The following is a 20,057-nucleotide window of genomic DNA, read 5'->3' on the forward strand; positions in this document are numbered from 1 at the left end:
ATAGAAAGAAACCAGAAATGTGACAAAAGATAACCATTCTACCCGGAGGAGCACCTTACATAGAACATTCTTGGGATCTACAGTGAACCCAGCCACACATTACAGAAAAGGCAAACTGTATAAGGGTCTACACAGAGAGGCCTAACGTTTACATGTCAAACTAATATCATGGCACTGTACTGACCTCTACTGGTGGTATGCAGTCAGCTGTCCATGAAGTCAGCTGGGACAGACAGGACAGGAGAAACGGACCTTCCTCATCAGGTCATCTCTAGATAAAGGTTTTGCTTGAAATGGCCAATGTTTTTTTTTGCCAGCACATCAGCCCCATTCTAGGTCTTGGTCATGATGTCTTTCAGAGGTTGGATCTCCTTCTTCAAAAATGTCTTCATTCTCTCAATTTTCAAATACCTATGTGGGTGAAATGTAAAAAGGGATTTTCTCAATCTTCCTGATCATATTTTCCTGTTCATCACTTTGACGTGACATACCTAATCCGGCCAAATGGAAACATGACTAATCTAAGCTCCACAATGGGATGGAAATGGAGCCCTAGGGACTGTTTTAAGGGCAGAGATAGTGACACACACACACTCTGAATTTAGTCTCTGCATTTACCCATCCAGGGTAGTGAAGCACACAGTGAGGCACACAGTGAAGCACACTAACCCGGAGCAGTGAGCTGCCTTCAGCGGCGCCCGGGGAGCAGTGATCAGGGTTAGGTGCCTGGCTCAAGGGCACCTCAGCCGTGGATGTGGGCATGGGAGAGCAGAGCTCTACCACTTCCCCCACCCACATTTTTCCTACTGGTCGGGGATCGAACCGGCCACCCTCCGGTTACCAGCCCGAAACCCTAATCAGTAGGCCACAGCTGCCCAAGAGGGATGAGCTCATCTTTCCCCCACCAAGTCACATGGCGGCATAGTTGATCCACACTCTTCACAACTTGGACAGGTTCTGAGTTATTGTAAGAATAAAGAAATGGGGCATAGGCGAAATGTTCCCAACACAAACAGTTCCAATACCCTCTCACTGCACATTAAAACAGTGGCACATGTGACTTATTACAAGAGATCAAACCATTTAAAAAATATGTTATGTGCATATCCAATATGATATATTGTATTGAAAATACATTTTGAAAATAAAATTTGGACCTCTCTTCACGTATTCCATTAACTCAGACCATCTTTACATCTTGCAAGATTTCATTTTAAAATGTTGGTGAACAAAATTCCCATTTGCATATCTTGCTAGTGCACAGCTGTGTTACACATAGCCACAGCTAGTCCATAATGTGTCTGCCTGCGCTAAAACAGCATTTACCTGGTCCTACTCATTCTTTAAACAGCCCCAAAGGGGAGGGAGGGACGGAGGGAGAGAGATAGAGAGAGAGAGAGAGAGAGAGAGAGAGAGAGAGAGAGAGAGAGAGAGAGAGAGAGAGAGAGAGAGAGAGAGATACCTGGTCCTACTCATTCTTTAGACAGCACCAAAGGTATTAAGAGAGCGAGAGATACCTGGTCATACTCATTCTTTAGACAGCACCAAAGGTATTAAGAGAGAGAGAGAGACCTGGTCATACTCATTCTTTAGACAGCACCAAAGGTATTAAGAGAGAGAGAGAGATACCTGGTCATACTCATTCTTTAGACAGCACCAAAGGTCTTAAGGAAAAACTGAATGTAATAGGAGCCATGCCAGAGACTCCAGAGAGTGAGACAGGCAGGAGCAGGAGCCATGCCAGAGACTCCAGAGAGTGAGACAGGCAGGAGCAGGAGCCATGCCAGAGACTCCAGAGAGTGAGACAGGCAGGAGCAGGAGCCATGCCAGAGACTCCAGAGAGTGAGACAGGCAGGAGCAGGAGCCATGCCAGAGACTTCAGAGAGTGAGACAGGCAGGAGCAGGAGCCATGCCAGAGACTTCAGAGAGTGAGACAGGAAGGAGCCATGCCAGAGACTTCAGAGGGTGAGACAGGCTGCTTAATTGAGCTGAACTAAGGAGAAGCCACAAGCTCGGCTGCTTTTGCCTTGTAAAGTAGAAAATTGAGGCCATAGAGCTGAAGCAGCTCCGCTTGGCTCACTTTTGGCACCAGACAGTGCCACATCTCAAAGCTCAAATATGGAAGTTTTACTGCAGCACTTTCTTAACTTTCACCATTATCAAACCTTTCATCAAAACAAACTTAATGTCGACATTTGAAGATTACGACATACTTAAATTGCAACACAATACCATAGGGCAGTACAAACCTATCCTTGTGCCAAGGTAACTGGCACTTGGCCCATAAGGTGAGCATTCAGCATTAGTGTGTCAAAGTCCATCTGCTCAAGTATAAAGTAGTCTAAAGCCAAGTGCCATTCATGAAGTGTAAACCATGCTCCATTAGACGGAGGCTCTTGAGATATTTCCCCTTGGCCATTTGAGAAAAGCCAGCCACATCACACACATTCCTTCTAACGTTCGCCTGTATTATGGTGATGGCTTTGCCAAGTTGCATGCCTGATGCCGGCACCATATTCACGGTGCATCACTGTAGACAAAAGCAAATCGTCAAATTCAAGTTTAAGTGAGTACACACAGGCTTAAAAGCTCAGGGCAGCGTAACTCAATAAAACCCCCCATCAGAAGGGCTTCCTTTAATTGTGCTTTGCATGCCGCAGGGTCTTGGGAAGTCCCAGAGTACGTCAACACTCTAGTCTTCCTCTCCTTGGAGATCTCACCTTTCCTCTAACCTCACTACCTTGTTTCACAAGTGTGGCCCTATATGATTTCCGCAACATAGCCGAGAAAAATACACTTGATAATGTTACAACATTTCTTCCCGCATGAGTGACAGGCACGTCAAAGACTTTGTCAGAATACAAGAGACAAAGTTAATGAAACAAAAACTCGGTGAACGTCTTCATATCAGCCTCTCACGTTCAGTGGTGTTAAGATAAATACAGTTTGCCTCATTGATGGCAAACGGACGCATTGTAAACCAAGCAGGAAATCCGGTCACTCGTAGACTGTCACAGGAAACTAAAACAGGCCTTTGGGACAGCATCTAAATATTCTTAGAATATTACACTATATGCCTACATGTAGCGTATCACAACACAAGTAGCTTACTGAGTTAGTAGGTCTTGTAACCGGAAAGTAGGCTAATCTCCCATTAAAAACGTTTTATTACAACATAGGTCTATATTTCTAGACAGACATGTAAGGGATAACGGCCGACGAGCTGTACAGTTCTACAAAGATAATGAACGATGCGGGGCAAAGAACTCCACGACGCGCAGTTTTTATTATTATTATTATTATTAGAATTATTTAGAATTTCCTTTATCTTTAGGAAACTTAAAATGCATAATAACCTGATGAATTCTCGATTTGAAGCCTAGTGCTCCCATGCTTCCTAGTGAAGCATTTTCAAAAAGAAAAAAACCGTCAACAACAACTTCAAGTAAGTCTGGGATTAGGTTCAAGTAAGTGTGTATAAGGACAGAATAGGTTGAATTCCATTTCACATCAAGGATAATGCGTTTCTAGCATTATGCACACCACTATCCCCTTGAAAACGTATAAAGAGATTTACCACTAACTAACAGAAAGGCAGCGGGTTCACTGCTTTGATGAAACCACAGCCAGCTGGGCATCTTTAAAAAGTAAGTGATATGAATTGCCTTGCTATGAGGCTTGTGCTAAAATAACCTTGGCTCTGATCACATGCCATTCACAATGCACCACATCACACAGTAACCAATGACGAAAAATTCACACTCAAGCCTATACTTTTAGCCACTCAAAAAACATCTAATGAAGTGCTTGATCCCTGCGCGGGTGTAGGCTACATGGGATATATGAGTGAGTTAAAGATGTGCGTGAGTGAGTGAGATGTGAGTGAGAGACTACGGCTATGTTTACATGAAAGCCTGGATTGCCTGAATCCGGATTTCTTTTTGGATCAGGTACCTTTTTTCAATTGCGTTCAATCGGAGCTGTGTCAATAAAAATCTGCATTCACACGGAAACGTTGGAGTGGTTAAATCTGCTGTAAAGGAGTCATGGAGCATTCGCAGATAAAAATTCGAGATCCAAATGGCAATCTCCCGATTGCTAAATGATTTCTCTACCACCTGAAATCACTGTAACTTTCTTCATCTACGGACGTCGTCACTTCTCTGCCTCATCTACGTCGGATCAGCCCGCACGACCCCTTTTCACAAAGGACTGGTAAACATCGACTGGGCATTTAGCTATCCTAGCTATTCACAACCTGGCTAAGCATAAGCCTGTTTACATGCCATTGTTCATGTGTTTCACCTGTTTTGTTTACTGACCGTAACTGTTTATATATTTTCATTGTTAGTTGGTAGTTGGCTTCACCACACCATCTAAGGGTTATCGTTAGGATTGATCAGACACACGAGTATTGCATGCATCACTAACCATCTCCCTCTTCTAACATGGCATCTTAATCACACACGATTACATACATTGGCCTTCACATAGCCACACACGCAAAGAGAATACTCGAACTTCGCGCTGCACATAGGCTCATCCTTTTCCACACCACATGTATGCACGCGGAACTACGGTGTCAGACAAAGGAACCCACACATACATTCAGGCTGTCCTAACAGCGCAACCCGAGCTTACCAGCTCAAGCACACACACACACTCCCTCTCTCTTACACATCCCCACACTACTTCAATTCATTAGTTAGTTACATTAGGCTAGATTACATATTGTGTGTTATTTTCTTATCATTGTGTAAATAAATACTTTGATTTATATACGCTGGTTTGTTTAATGTTACACAAGAATGGACGTTGCCAACCTCTTCTATTCAGAACTCCAATGACCTTCAACCATACAATTAATAAAGTAACTTTGTAGTTTAATTTAATTATTAATCAGAGTTCCAAATTGATAGTATAATATATTTTATGAGACTGATATATTTAATGAGACTGATTTGTGGATTATCATTACTTTGACCACTGTGGAGAACACTTCACTTTACGTGGCGCTTGTGTGAACGTTTGGCCGATTCGACAACATTTCTCTCCGGATTCAGGCAATCCAGGCTCCGTGTAAACGGGCCCTAAAAGATGCAAGTCACTGAAAGATGTGTGAGAGAGTGGAAGATGTGAGTGAAAGTAAATACCAGTCCTTTCATAGAAACCTAAAGGTGCCTTTCCACTGCAGGAATTCACTGGATTTTTAAGTTGAACGTTAACAGGAACGGCCCGCTGCTCTGTCCTTTTAGGCTTTCTACCGCAATGCAGGAACTACTAGACCTACACCTTGAAGACCAAAGGCTCTTTTTCTCCCCTACAAATGGCTCTGACAGAGGTTCTACAGAGGCAGTTCCCGCCGTCAGAGCATGCACAAAGGTGCAGGCTTCCCTAAAACGATCCTCTAGTTACTGCAGTGGAAACCGGCCTTAATGTTGTTGGTGAAAGACGTGCTGGGGTTTGTAGACTGCACTCAACTGGTGTCCTCTGTGGAATCCAATGCCCCAGTAGAGAGATGGAAGCACTGTAACTGGGTGTCAAACTTTTTGATAAGAGGTTAATCAGGTGAATGAAGCTACAGAAAAGTATGGTCCAACAATAGAACCTTGTGGCACACTACACAAGATACACATCATGAAATCAACTAAACAGAAAAGGCCTGATTAAACAGCAGTGACAAACCCTGTCAGTGCCATCTCAACAAAAAATTCCCACTGCATCAGTCTATTAATTAAGTTTGTGACCAATGGTATCAAAAGCATCCAACATCACCAGAATTAAATATTATCCTGCTGCATTTGCAGTTATCAGGTAATCACTACAACCTTAAGACACAATTTGTATTTTATGGAAAACACACTGAAATTCCTCAAGAATGTGCCTGACAGAGCTGCTCCAGCACATTCGAACAAGGTACTTTTACAAGGAGCCCACACAAGCTGCTTCAAAGCATTTTGTGACAATCTGAAAAGTTACCATAAAGTGTCCCATCATTTTAATTTAGTTAGCTACTATCATAATGCATTTTACAATTTCCTGTTCCCAAATTAAAAAAGTGTATGGACACTTTTTTATGGTCCCTTCAGGAGACATAATGCAGATATCAGTCTAGCATTAAGTCAAGTCAAGTCTTTTTATTGTCAGATACACAGAACAACAGAGTTGGACTGGGCACTGAAATTCTTAGGACAGGACACCATACCACACTACCATAACATAACAAGACATAACATATAAACATATAAGTACTCCAACATGATATAACATAACATAACTTAACAATAAGTACTGCTTTTCCAAGTGACGATCGTATATCCAGAAGTGATTTCTGATCATACTGTATGAGCGTCACTGTAATCTGAACGAAACAAACGAACAAGACTAGTAAAACAAACAAAAAGTTAGATAGAGTTGACGGAGCTCCCATCAGTGCGACCATCCTGCTGGCGCACCGGAACAATTAGTGGTCACCAATTACGCCTACACAGCCACATAGCCTCAGTCTTAACAAACAGTCTGTAGTTTCAATTAAAAAAAAATAGAGTAAAAAAGTAAAATGTTATTTAAAGTACAAATGGAACAAAAACAATGAATGCGCAGACAGCATATGGGTTCCTTAAGATGTAAAGCTTTGCACAGAGCCCGGGTGTTTAGTTTCCAATGGTTGTGTTTTTATCAAATATCATATCTGCTGATAACTGAATCACAGCATTCATCACACCAATCATTCTACAAAGGACTCATTACTGACCTGCCCAAGAAAATGTAAAATTCTATTTCTGCTTTTATTACTCCAACTGGTTAAATGAATCACAGTTCCATAATTGCAAACCAAACCATCCAGAGCTGCCAGTTTGGAGGGCAGTAGTCAGTAGGATTTAGTGTAATCCAGACATTTGAATGATTCCAAATTTCATAGTTGAATATCTTATGCTGACTTAGTGTATAGGCTATCTCAGCTGACATACTGATCCCCTGAACACACACACACACCAACACACATACAGTATATGAATAATATGGGTAATTATAAGACACCTGCATGACCAGAGAAAGCTCTTACCTCTGGGAGCACATCAGTCCAAATGAGCTAGCAATCTATTTGCACATCCAGAAAAAGTTTCCCTTTCTTAACAATGCACTTCCTGCCGGACATATGTGTGCAAGTGAGAAAAAGAAGGGGGGGGGAGAGAAACATTTGCAAAGATGTCTGTATCAAATTACGCATTTGAGTGTATCTGCTCCCAGCCATTTCTTTGGTTTCAACACGAGACCCATCTCTGCTGCTCCCTCCCATAAAACAGCCTCAGACCAGTATCCCAGGCTCCAAGGTAATACTCTTTTATAACTGTTGGAACTACAGTGGAATCCTTTGAGAAGCAATATTAGCTGGCTGTATATTCAACTCTACTAGGGTCTCGGAAATAATGCTGGTCTGGCAAGAATCACCTGCCTCACATAAATAATAAGCAACATACATTACTTGCTAAGGTGCCTTGAGAGGTCCAAAAGAGCTCTCCTGTCATAACTCTTTTGGAAAGCGTGTGTATTCTTATGATGAACACAACACCTTAAGAAATAAATGGTCATCTCTGTGGATGTTATATGGTCACAGAGAGACCACACTCAACTTTAGGGCAAATTATTGCCTGCCCAAAGAAAAGAAAACATTTCAACTAGTGCTGTCAGTTTAACGCGTTATTAACATTTTAACGCCGTCAATTTTTGTATCGCGCGATTAACGCGTTTTTTTTTTTTTTTTTAGAATAACGTTATTTTTGGCCTTGCAAACTGTGTAGTAGGCTAACGTTACATTTCAGTGAATGGTGAGCGCGATACGGCGAAATGGATGATAAAAAGCTTCTGAAAAAAAAGTTTACCTTTAAAAGTTGTGTTGTGCAAAAGAAGCGAGCTTCACTTCACACAGAAGTAGTAGGTTTACCTTTTATTGGTAACCTAACTGTGGTTCATTGTTTTTTAATTAAGAGGCCTGACTTCTATGTTCACAGCAAACTTTAAAAAAAAAAATTAAGCCATGGTTTACCTGCACTATAGGCTGAGTCCTTGTTTATCTGAAATGTGCACTTTATAATTTTATTTTGTACCGCCCTGTTTGGCAAGGTTGTTTTTCAATAAAAATAAAACATTGCATAAAGCAAGCCAATCCACTTTTCCATGTTGATAAGAGCATTACAATAAAATAAAAATGATGTAAAAAAAATAATTGAAGGGACATTTAGAATAGATAAAATTGTGCGATTAATTGCGATTCATTTTGATTTAACTATGACAAAAATGTGATTAATCGTGATTAAATATTTGACAATATTTGACACGTTTGACATCACTAATTTCAACAGACAAACATATTGGTTCTTAACCAGCTTACTGGTGACATACTAAGCTCCAGGTTGTTGATACATGCATAGGTTTTCAAGCAACCTCTCACCTTCCACTTTCTTTCATGCTTGCTGCTTTTTCCCGCTATGTGTATTGTGGAAGCTCACAATGTGCAACTCACTTTTTCCTCATAAAAGGGGGAGTTGCTGGACAGCAACAGAGGAAGCCACCCTTTTGCCCCTCAGTGGCCACTTACGTCAGTTGTTTCTCTACAACAGCCTGTGCCAAGAACAACTTTTCTGACATTCCATTCTTCTCACAAGCTCAGGGAGGGGGTTGAACGGAACAGCATGGTGTGCTCCACAGGTAGGAGGAAGCCCTTCCCTCCCCAAGCCCTTTCCTGCCCTGCTGATGAGCCCTGGGCCGGGTTTCACACCTTCCTGCCTCTCAGCCGAGGGTTGGCTCTCCAGGGAGGTGTCATGAAGTGTGGGTCGGACATAGTGTGTCACAGTGGGACATACAGGTGATAAAAGCAGACCACAGCATAGTTGGTCGTATGCCTGCCTATTCCATATCATCACACCAACATTCGGGACATACTCATATGTGTTGCAAACTTCCTTTGCGATAGCCCTTGCCGGTGAAAGAATGGTTCGGCGCTGATTTACCCAATTAAACACAATGACATCTCCCTACCGTTGACAACTGAATAGACTACATTTTTCACTTTTCAAACATGAATCCATATGAACCTAAATTCATTTTACTGTTTAAGTAGCTTGCCTTAAACCAGGGATCCCCAATTTTATGGAGTAAGGAAGCTGTCAGAATGTTCGTGTGTATAAAATAGATATGCGTGCATATTTTTTGAAGTTGAGCAGAAAATAAATATTTGAAAACTCTTACAAACACGAAATGCAACTTCACGGTTACGATTTCTTCATTACGAATACGATTTCACAAACAACAAACACTAAATGCAACTTCACGATTACGGTTTCTTCAGTACGAATTACGAATTCACGAATTACAAACACGAAATACAACTTCACAGTTACGGTTCCTTCAGCACGAGTAAGAATTCACAAACGTGACTAAACTGTCAAAAATACGTCACCACTTCGATACGTCACCACAGACATTATTATTGAGCAGTGGATACATCGATCCCACAGACTGCGCATGCGTTCAAGTTCTCGGCCAAAGCCAAGAGAAACCATTGTAGTCAGGTGGCTTAACAACGCGATTGTGAACGGGGTGATAAAAGCATGTTAGCACACAGTTAGCTTTTACCCTGCCAAATGATATTAGAAGGGGTGCACAAGTAAAACTGCTCGTTTTTTTTTTTTCGTTTTAAGGAGATTTTAAGTTTTGACCGATATCAGGATATGCGTACGATTTTCAAAACTGTTTTTTTAACTAGTTTGTCATAATGTCAAAGTCAGCACATTTCAAGAGATTTCGTTAGTTTTAGCTGCTAGCATACCTTTAGCGAATAGCTATTGATCCTTATTGCACCTTTAATATATTATATTAAATTAGTATGATATGTTAATAAATGTCACCTTTTTTTAGCCCTTCTGAGTTTATATGTATATTAATGGTAATGTTAATTGGGTACATACAGTCCCGCCCACAGTTATTGGCTACCCTAGTGAATATGAGCAAACAGGCTTTGAAAAAATATGTCTTTGCTGTTTATCCTCTTGGTCTTTCACTCAAAATATTCAAAAAAATCTTACCTTTTCTTTGAAGTAAAATTTTTGAAAAAAAAAAAAAAATGTTGACATTAAATAAATATTTTTCCCCAAAACATGTGTGCCACAATTATTGGCACCCCTAGAAAAATCTTATAATTGAAATCTAACTGAAGTATATATTTCCAGTCATGTTTTACATTTTTAAGTTCACCTGTTTGATTAGAAACTCTTAAGAGGTCAACCATGACTTCCTGTTCCATTGGCGTACAAATATGAGGTGACACAGGCCAAGTTCCATTAGTCATTCATCACTATGGGAAAGACCCAAGAACACAGTGACGATGTGCAATGAAAAGTTGTTGAGCTGCACAAATCAAGAAATGGACACAAAACAATCTCTAAACAGTTGAAAATACCCATTTCCACTATCATGGAAATAATAAAGAAGTTTAAAGCGACAGGAGATGTTAAGAATCAGCCTTGAGGACGACGTGTGTGTACATTGACCCCACGCACCGTGAGGAGGATAGTTCGACTGGCAAAATCATCTTTAAGGATCACAGATGGAGAATTGCAGACATTAGTTGAGTCTTGCGGTCAGAAAGTCTCCAAAATTACCATCAGATGCCACCTACATCACCACAGGTTGTTTTGGAGGGTTGCCAGAAAAAAACCTCTGCTGTCAATCAACAACAAACTAAAGTGCCTACAGTTTGCCAAATGTAAGGCAGACTTTCAATGGGACCGAGTTATATGGTCAGATGGGACCAAAATAAAGCTTTTTGGCAACAAACAACAAAGGTGGGTTTGGCGTAGACAGAAAGATAGCCATACAGAAAAGCACCTCATGCCCACTGTGAAGTATGGTGGCGGATCTTTGATGTTGTGGGGCTGTTTTTCTTCCAAAGGCCATGGACATCTGGTTAGGATACATGGTATCAAGAACTCCATCAAATACCAGCAGATATTAAATAAAAACCTAACAGACCCCTCCAGTAGGCTTAAAATGGGCTGTGGTTGGAGCTTCCAGCAGGACAATGATCCGAAGCATACCTCAAAATCAACACAAAAATGGTTCACCAACTGCAGAATAAATGTTTTGCCATGGCCATCATAGTCCCCTGACCTTAACCCCATAGAAAATCTGTGGGATGAGCTGAAGCCGACTCTACAAGCGTTGACCTTAGAATCTGAAGCATCTGGAGAGATACTGTATGTAGGAATGGTCTCAGATCCCGTGCAATGTGTTCACCAACCTCATCACGCAGTATAGGATAAGACTCAGCTGTTATCTTAGGCAAAGGGAGGCTGCACACAACATTTAATTAAGGGGTGCCAATAACTGTGGCACACATGTTTTGGAGAATAATATTTTTTTAATGTCAAAATTAGTTTTTTCTTTCAATTATTTTACCTCAATGAAAAGGTAAGATTTTTATGAATATTTTGAGTGGAAGACCAAGAGGATAAACAGCAAAGACATATTTTTTCATAGCCTGTTTGCTCATATTCACTAGGGGTGCCAATAATTGTGGGCGGGACTGTATATGCAATACATTTCAATATAATGGGGCATGACTGTGACGGTTGTGGTGCGACCGCACATGACCTGCACACTCCTGCCCTATCTTTTCAACCACAAGCGCACCCAACAGACATGGTTTGCACACACACGCACACACAAACACTCATACCACTGATTACAATTGGATCCACCTCATGGGCACTGCTAATTGCCTAGACTGGCTGGGGGGGTACATCTAAAATGGTATGGGCCATACCACTTGCATTAGGTGGTTTTTAACAAACCTTTGAGATCCTATTTATGAATTACATAGTTATTTCTGTGATTGATGATTGTGAAGAAATGCTATGTTCGTCTCTCTGGGTCTGTCTTGTCATTGTGTATTGTTTAGTGTTTGTGTCTACCCGCCATGTGTAAGTATGGTGCTGGCCGCCATGTATATACTGTATGTTCAGTGTTCTGTCTAGTCAGGCAAGTCTTGTCTAATCAGGTATGTGTTCCTTTTGACTGCTGAGTTTTGACCTCTACTATATTTAGAGGCTAAGTAGGTATTTTTTAATAGTTATGTACTGCAGTATTTTTGTCCTCTACCCCATTTAGAGGCTGAGCAGATTTGAGACTGTTGCTATTTGTCCTCAGTAGATTTATATATGAAGAAACCTTTATATTTGAACCCTCACTCTGTCGCTGACCTTTTGGGCCAAACCCACACCTTTCGACGGCAACCGAGGCTTGGTCCGTCACAATGACCTAACATGAAACTCTGGTTTTGGCCCAATCCGCTCCCGCTCCGATCCCAGTGATACTACATCACATCGCCATAAGTTTAATTCGCCTAAATAATGACGGCAGCAAGCACACTTTAGTTTCAGGTATAATGCTTCATAGCCATGGTGTATGATAAGGACCTGATGACATTGCATTTAAAGTTGTGTCACAAGTCAGACACTTACGTGTATGACTTTTGATCACATCTTACGTTATAGGCTACGTTACCCTAGATAAGTATGCAGTCGACTGTTCCCAAACGCGACCGAAAGCCCAAATAGCTAACGTTAGCTGATCATTTTGGTTACTGAGTTTTCAGTTAACTTTGGTCAGAGGATTAAACACAAGTGGCAAGTTTGACAACGTACGTGCGCTACCTGATATGAGTACAGTCGGTGACGTCCCTGTTTGGTCCCCTATAGGTTATACCAGTGGTTCTCAAAGTGGGGGGCGCGCTGGGGGGGCGTGAACACTCTCCAGGGGGGGGGCACAAAGTCACAGCAGGAGAAAAAAAAAACACCGGCGACCTGTCACTGGTTAAGTGAAAGTTCCCTCAGTGGCGAAAGGCAAGGGGCTGGACTGACACAAACAAATCAAATATTTTTTTTCTTTCCTGATCCACCAATCAAAACGGAGTCATTTGAACGCGAGTTGCACCAACACTTCAGAGTTTTTGTAACTGCAGGCATGGTAAGTGCTCACTCTCACTGACTGAGATGACACTCTGCAGAGTTTGTTCAAGTTCTCTTGTTTCCTTTATCATTCAGATATTCATTGCTTTATAAACAAACTTTTTAAAGATTCACTCTTTTCTTAGTAATACCTTACTGCACTTGCAGTATGTCTATTCGTAGCCTATTCTAAGGAGACATTTTCTCCAGTCTTTTTAAAAAGCTCGTAGCCTCGAGAGCTAGCCTTCTAGCTAACTAACTTCTTCCAAATGCAGTTCTCCTTAACACCTTATCTTTAAAAAAAATTGAACATCCACCGTGTTGCAACAAATAAAACACCAGCACTTGACACTTTTTTGTGCTGTCCCTGTCTACATTGTGTACAGTTGGTTTTGTTTGGAATCATTGTCTCCAAGCAGTTTTGGAGGCACCGTATGTAGTTGCTCGTAGAATTGCTAAGCTTGGCAAACCCAGCCGAAACACTGATTTTGCCGGTCCCGGAAGACATGTAGAATAATGGTAGCAGAGAGTGCGGCTGCAAACAAGCCCTCGGTCATAAACAGTTTGTGTCTGAGCATGCGCACGACTACCATCCGGTAAAGGACTACCATCCGGTAGAGACAGTGCTTTCAAGGCGGAACTTTTACTATTTTAACATTTGGCGGGAAAGAGCTCTAATGTAAATAGCACCAATGCCATTTTACAAGGAATAATTTCCAAGTGGAGACATTGTACAGCTACATTTGATCTAGAATCAGTTGTCTAGGAAAGTGGATTCTTCCAGTGATTTTCACCTTCGTAAATGTCATCTCCATATTTAGAGGCGGAGTAAGACACACCCATTCTGTCAAAAGTTAATGAGGTCTGTCAGCAAGACAGAAATTTGGAATTTGGATTTCTATGAACTTTCTTGCATAGGACAAGCTCTTTAGAATTTTTGTAGTCAGTAAATAATAATCATTTGAAACATGATTAAATTGAACAGTGCCATTTCCTCATTTTGTAGTGGTTTTGAAAACGTTATAAACCACCTGTTTTATTAAGTTTCCTTTTAAATAGATGTTAACCTACGTGTACATATTGAGGTGATACAGTATATGCTAGAACCTCCAAGTGACTGGGTAAAACACTGAAATAACAGTTAACATCTGATTAGTTCTTTACATCTGATAAGTTCTTTACGTTCCTACTATAAATAAAAATAAACTTATAACAAGCAATGAACCATAACTGCTTTACCAGGGTAATATGTCCACACACTTCAATTAAGTGAATCAAGTTAGTATGTTATTTCTGTCCCAGCCCTTCAGGTTCTGAAGGTATATTTCCAGTGCCTGCCTGATGGACCAGCAGCCTAGAGTCATAGTGCCAATCAAAACAGACTTCAGCAGGCCCGCATCAACCTCAGGGGATATGAGGGGACTGGTACTATTAAGAGCCACAAGGGCAGGCAAGCTTAAGGCCACACTCCCTAATACCCCTAATGTGTTCCCCGCAAAGAGACACACTGTGAGCGAGCAAGAGAGGGATGACAGGGCCAAGCAGCGGGACATCACAGCCAACCCATCTTGAGACAGCCAGTCAGTGAGTGTGGAGAGTAGCGCTGATCCAGTCAGAAGCACATATGCTGTAGAGTGGTCATCACTTAACCAGAGGAAGCCAAAGGACACCGTGGCTGGGCCCAGTATCTCTGCCACCCACTGAAGGTCTTTCTGCACAGACACCAACAGTGGGCTGCAAGGAAGTGCAGACAGTCCAGACGAACAGGCCACAAGGAAAAACCCAACAGCTGGAGCTCTGTGAACCTGCAGAAATGACATTCTGTTTTGAAATACAGGATGTGGATACATTATCTGGAAATTATCTGATGGGGCCCTATATGCCTCAATGTTCTGTCAAATGTTGTAGCTTTGGCTACGATTAATCGTAATAAATAGGCGACAGGAAAGTTCAACAAGACTGGTGGTAGACTCAGTCCAAAGTAGTCTTGGCAATCAAAGATGTTGAGAGACCGGTTACACTGAATAGATAATACACCGAAAATGAATTAAAGTGATTGCAGTTAGCTTTCAAGGAGAAAGATTGCAAACGAAATTGTTTTAGTCACCTTGAAGAGTTTATGAGCGTTGAACATGCCGACGAGACAAAGAGCGATGTTCCCAACGGTTATGACGTGGCCATTCATTATCGTCGTATACAAATTACTATCTAAACTACTGGCTTCTTTTTTCAAACATCTTAGCCTATGTTTACAGGCTATTGCCTATGCTGTAACTGTAAAAACACATGTAGCTTATTGGGTTATTACGCATGAGTCTCGCATGCTGTTGGTCTGTGTATACTTGTTAAAGACACAAACTATAATTTAGTGGCAAAATAAACAATCAAGAATAAGTCCGAGACTTGCGAGACTTGCACACAGTGCAGGAAGAGTCCAGCACCAACTAGGACGTAGATTACAGGAAGTATTCTGTCTTCTGGGCTGTGATTGGATAACGGTTTCCATCTGGAAATATTGGACATGCTACGCCATCTAGAGGCTATGGGGAGTGCATTGCTAAAGCGCTGTCCGCGAGAACTTGTATATGGAACACAGCGAGTAACATTCCTCAAGGACAAGGTCTAAACACCTGAGAGGTCTTGTTGCGGACTCGTGATTTCCCTCTGTTCTTAAGGAACTGTTGTGCAATTGTCACTAGCTCGCCCCTTCGAGCATTGCAATTATGATTCTCTCATTAAAACTATTTCTGATTTGTGTAACAGTGTGTGGATTGAGACTTTTTTCTCATGCGCATTTATAGAAGTTGTAAGAAATGTACAACGATAATAATACATATGTAAAATGTTGTATAACTGAGATTTAGGATTTCATCATGACACCCCTCCAGTCCTGCATATGTCCCTACATACTTTTACCATTCATGTAAAAACTATTAATTAAAATAATGAATACGCTATAAATTGATATCACCATTTATTTAAAACCATTTTCTGTTCAGTGCAGTCATGTCATATCTCATCCAGCAGCATATGACTTTGTGAAGCACGTGTCCCAGATGTAAAATGCTTAATGTAACGTTCAATCCATCTACCACACCAATACAATGATTTAATATTGCCATAACACCAGGATAAAGTGACATTTACTTTTTTTTAATTGACATAGTGGACTCTATGCCCGTGGGCGAGCAATAACTTTGAATGGCTTGGCTTTTAGCACCACACTGGCCACTCCTTTAAGTTCAGGCAGACACTCCTTATCTCCAGGATGAATGAGCTCAAAATCTCGCAGCAGGTAAGCTGTAAACAAGAAGAGCTCCATCTTAGCCACAGACTCCCCCAGACACAACCGAGCTCCACCACTGAATGGCAGAAGTGAGCGAAGGGATGCACCCCCAGCCTCTAAAAAGCGCTCTGAAACAGAGAAGACTGTTACCATGACTGCCACAGACCTATCTATGAAAGTGGAACTAGTTAAATACACAACTCATTCAAACCTGGTTTGAAGCTGTAAGGGTCTTTCCATACTGTAGGGTCATGGTGGGCTCCAAAAAGGTTGGGAATTATCACTGTGTCTTTTGGTATGAAATATCCTGCAATGCTGTACATAAGTCATTGTATAATAAAGATAGTTAACCAATTCTAACCACAACAAGTGTGGTAGGCAACTGATCCATAGTAACCATAGAAAAACAATATAGACATGCAAAGGTTAAGTTCCTTGTTTGTTCCTGGTTCTCTATAAATACAGAATCTGTAACACATACGGTATCTATACTTTGTACTCTTCCCCTTTTGGCCAGTATTGCTCCTACAGTGAGACTAGTGAACAGACTCACCTACTATCCCTGATGGCTCGGTGAGGCACAGCTAGTGGTGCTACCGGTCTCAGCCTAAGGACCTCACTGATCAGAGCAGATAGGTGAGGCAGCAGGTGCCTGTCTTTGTACTCTGGGTAACGGGCCTCCAGCACCGAACACATCTCCTCATGAACTCTGTGCTGGATCTGGCAAAAGGTTGATAGAGACAAACCCCATCTAGTGTAGATCATGAACGGAATCTATACAGTCTACAATAGGCTTCTACTCTTCTGTATTTTAGTTTCATCTACTAATTCTATATGTCAAAGATCATGCAAATGATAAAGAACTGAATTTTGATTTTTTTTTTCCCTTTTCATTTAGATTATTCTGCAGATTGGTGCTTTGTTGAGGGGTCAAACAGAGAGTGTCTATGGACCATGCAGTACCTCTGGTCTGTGGAGGAGGAAGGCCACAGTCCAGCTCAGCCAGGCTGCTGTGGTCTCGGTCCCACCGATTAACAGATCTACTGTGGCCATGTGCACATGAGTGGCCGTCAATGTCTGTGGGAAATGAACACAGCCACGTACACATGAGAGTTGTGGCCTAGCACTCACCCCAGACCTCTTCAGTGGAATTACTCTCTAAGCATAGCCCAGTGTGGAGTCCTGCATTCAAACCTGATACTCATCAAAATAGAAACAGACTTTGGAATGGAGTGGCCATATCTATTCTGTACCTGAGTTGGTTGACATTTCTTTAAGTGGCACCGTGGTCACTTACCGCCCCCTGTGACTCCCCCTCAGGCTTCTCTAGGCACCTCAGAAGGGCTGTAAGGGCAGCCCCTTCTTTTATGACATCATCTTCCGCCTGATAACACACAAACATAAAAGGAATAACAAAAATGTATTTTTTTTGTGTATAAAAATTGTCAAGGTATGGTACATTAATCTTTCTGTGTTGCAACCTTCAGTTCCTCCAAGTGTGTCTTAATGATGTCATCTCTCCTTGTCACTTCTTTCAAGAGCCGAGAGAAAGGAGGATTTGGCAGTTTCTGATCGACCAAAAAAGTTAAATGAGATGTCAAGGTGATAATACTGAAGCAACCAGACAGACCTGCTGTGAAAACAATAAAAGACCACATTAAGCAAACTCCTGAGTTGGATAATTGACAGTCAGCAACATGGAATACACAGAGAGGATGAGGTCGGTGAATAGGAACGTTGACACAATGGACAGACTCAGATATGACGGTTAAGGATGGGGTGGGTGGAGAACTGACTCGAAGGATAGGGAAGGAATCCAGAGCTGAGATCCAAGAGGAGCCCCACAGCGCGACAATTTCGTTCAGACAGCCGTGGAGGCGCTGCAGCTGTGGTGAAGTCTTGTCATACTAACATAGAAGAACAGCATACAAATATTACCAATAATGTGCATCACATATGTAGCTGTGAGGTGATGGCACACCACTAACAAAAACTTTATTCAAACTATCTACCCAGCGATGTGATCAGTTCAGGTTATGGTTATACGTATATGCCCCATTCTGGCTATATTTGTATTCGTTTTGTATTTTGGTGACAGGCACAAACCTGTTTTCCAAAGGCAAGAGTAGTGATAACATTACTGGCAGCAACAGTGAAATCCTCAGAGAGGTCAATTGGTGTTTCATTATATTCTAGTAGCACCTGAATGTCAGAGAAAACACATGAAGGGATCAGTTTGATGTGAGAAAAGCCCACTATAGAGTTACATTTGACTGACTTGTGTATGTGAATGATTTTCTCCTGTGGCAGTCAGTCTAAAGCATACTATGCGTACTGTGGATATGTGGTTGTGTGGTTGTGGGACGTACTTGTCTAAGTTTGAGCGCTTGCTGCTGAATGACAGAGTGAAGAGATTCAGCTGTGCACCGCTGCAAAGCACTATGGACCAGACGGCGATGCATCTTCCACTCGTCACTGTAGTCGCCCAGGGAGATGGAGCGGCCTCCTCCGGAGACAATGTCACCTGGGAGGGGGAAGTTATCACACCACCCATTTTTCCTGATACTGATATGTTGATATATTACCAAAAGAACTTTGGAAGAAGAAGCAAGAAGCAAACACCTGTAAACGAGTGTGGAATATTACCAACCTGTAAATGAGTGTGGTCTCCCTGCAAAGTCAGACCATTTCTTTACCAGGGCTTCTCTAATGATGTCACTTCCACTTAGGACCACCATGGCTGTATCAAAAACAAAGATTGCTCTACATTTTGAGAAGTCAGTCATATATCATATGTAAAGGAATCCCATTTGCCACCACAAAGTGCTAGACATATAAAAATGATAAAATCTTAACTGCTGTTGCCAAATTTAAGACGATAGATGTTGCCATAGCGACGGGCCAAAGTTGTCAGGTGACTAGGCAGGTGGTCTTGCATGAGCTCCAACATGTTGCCAAGGACAGGGAGAGATGGAGGTCCAGGTAGTGTTGTAGATAGAGGACGAGAATCTAAAGAAACAAAGAGTGGAAAAGTCTTGGCTCAGTAGCTGCAGAGTGAGACATGCACACACAACGTGATGTTTACAATTATCTGGATTATCTTCACTTTATCCCTACAGCAATAATTACAAATGATATCATAATAATAGACTACTGTGATTGCTTTGTATGCAGTTTAGAGCTACAATTAACAATTAACATCAATAGTTCTGAGTTTTAAAGAAATGTATGCGACTGACACAACACAACATTACCATTGCAGATATTTTCACAGGCATTAGACGAGACAAACAAAAACATGGACAAAACTGATGAACAAACTTGAGCTAACTCTTGAACATGGTAAATGCATCATGATGTCAAAGAGAACCATTAATGCAAGAAGCTTACAGTACCTTTGTGTTCAGAGCTAGTCTGGTCCTTCTTCTGGCACCTTCTTTGTCTGAAGAGACGTGCCAACAGTAACCATAGAGCAAAAACCACCACAGCCACTCCAGTACTCACTACCCATTCCTGCATGATGCGGATACGCTGAAGGACAGAGAGAGGGAGCCTGCTGGGGACAGAATTTTAAAAACTCAACCCAGCACTACTCTCTGCTTTTATTGTCTTGGCCTAAAACCACCCCCCACACAAGGGCCTGTTATCCTTTCACAGAGTGAGGCCAAACTAATATTTTCCTGACCTTCATCTGAAATATCAGCCCTCAAAGTGGCAATCTGCACACAAAACTCCAACGTATTCTATGTCGGGTAAAATAGTGT

General features: G+C 41.6%; 1 protein-coding gene across 1 annotated transcript; it reads right to left on the reverse strand.

Annotated features, from left to right (window-relative positions):
* Positions 1-16,179: 16,179 nt before the first annotated feature.
* On the reverse strand, positions 16,180-19,812 carry cyp21a2 (cytochrome P450, family 21, subfamily A, polypeptide 2; the record flags this gene model as incomplete). The annotated part of the gene is made up of 12 exons (XM_080857346.1): positions 16,180-16,421; positions 16,505-16,608; positions 16,847-17,013; positions 17,257-17,370; positions 17,591-17,677; positions 17,775-17,861; positions 18,090-18,200; positions 18,400-18,495; positions 18,663-18,817; positions 18,944-19,033; positions 19,150-19,302; positions 19,689-19,812. 12 exons carry the CDS (start codon positions 19,810-19,812, stop codon positions 16,180-16,182), a joined length of 1,530 nt encoding a protein of 509 aa, XP_080713472.1.
* Between the last annotated feature and the right edge of the window lie 245 nt (positions 19,813-20,057).

This window comes from Sprattus sprattus (genome assembly GCF_963457725.1).
Source record: "Sprattus sprattus genome assembly, chromosome: 19".
In the NCBI taxonomy this organism is placed as follows: domain Eukaryota; kingdom Metazoa; phylum Chordata; class Actinopteri; order Clupeiformes; family Clupeidae; genus Sprattus; species Sprattus sprattus.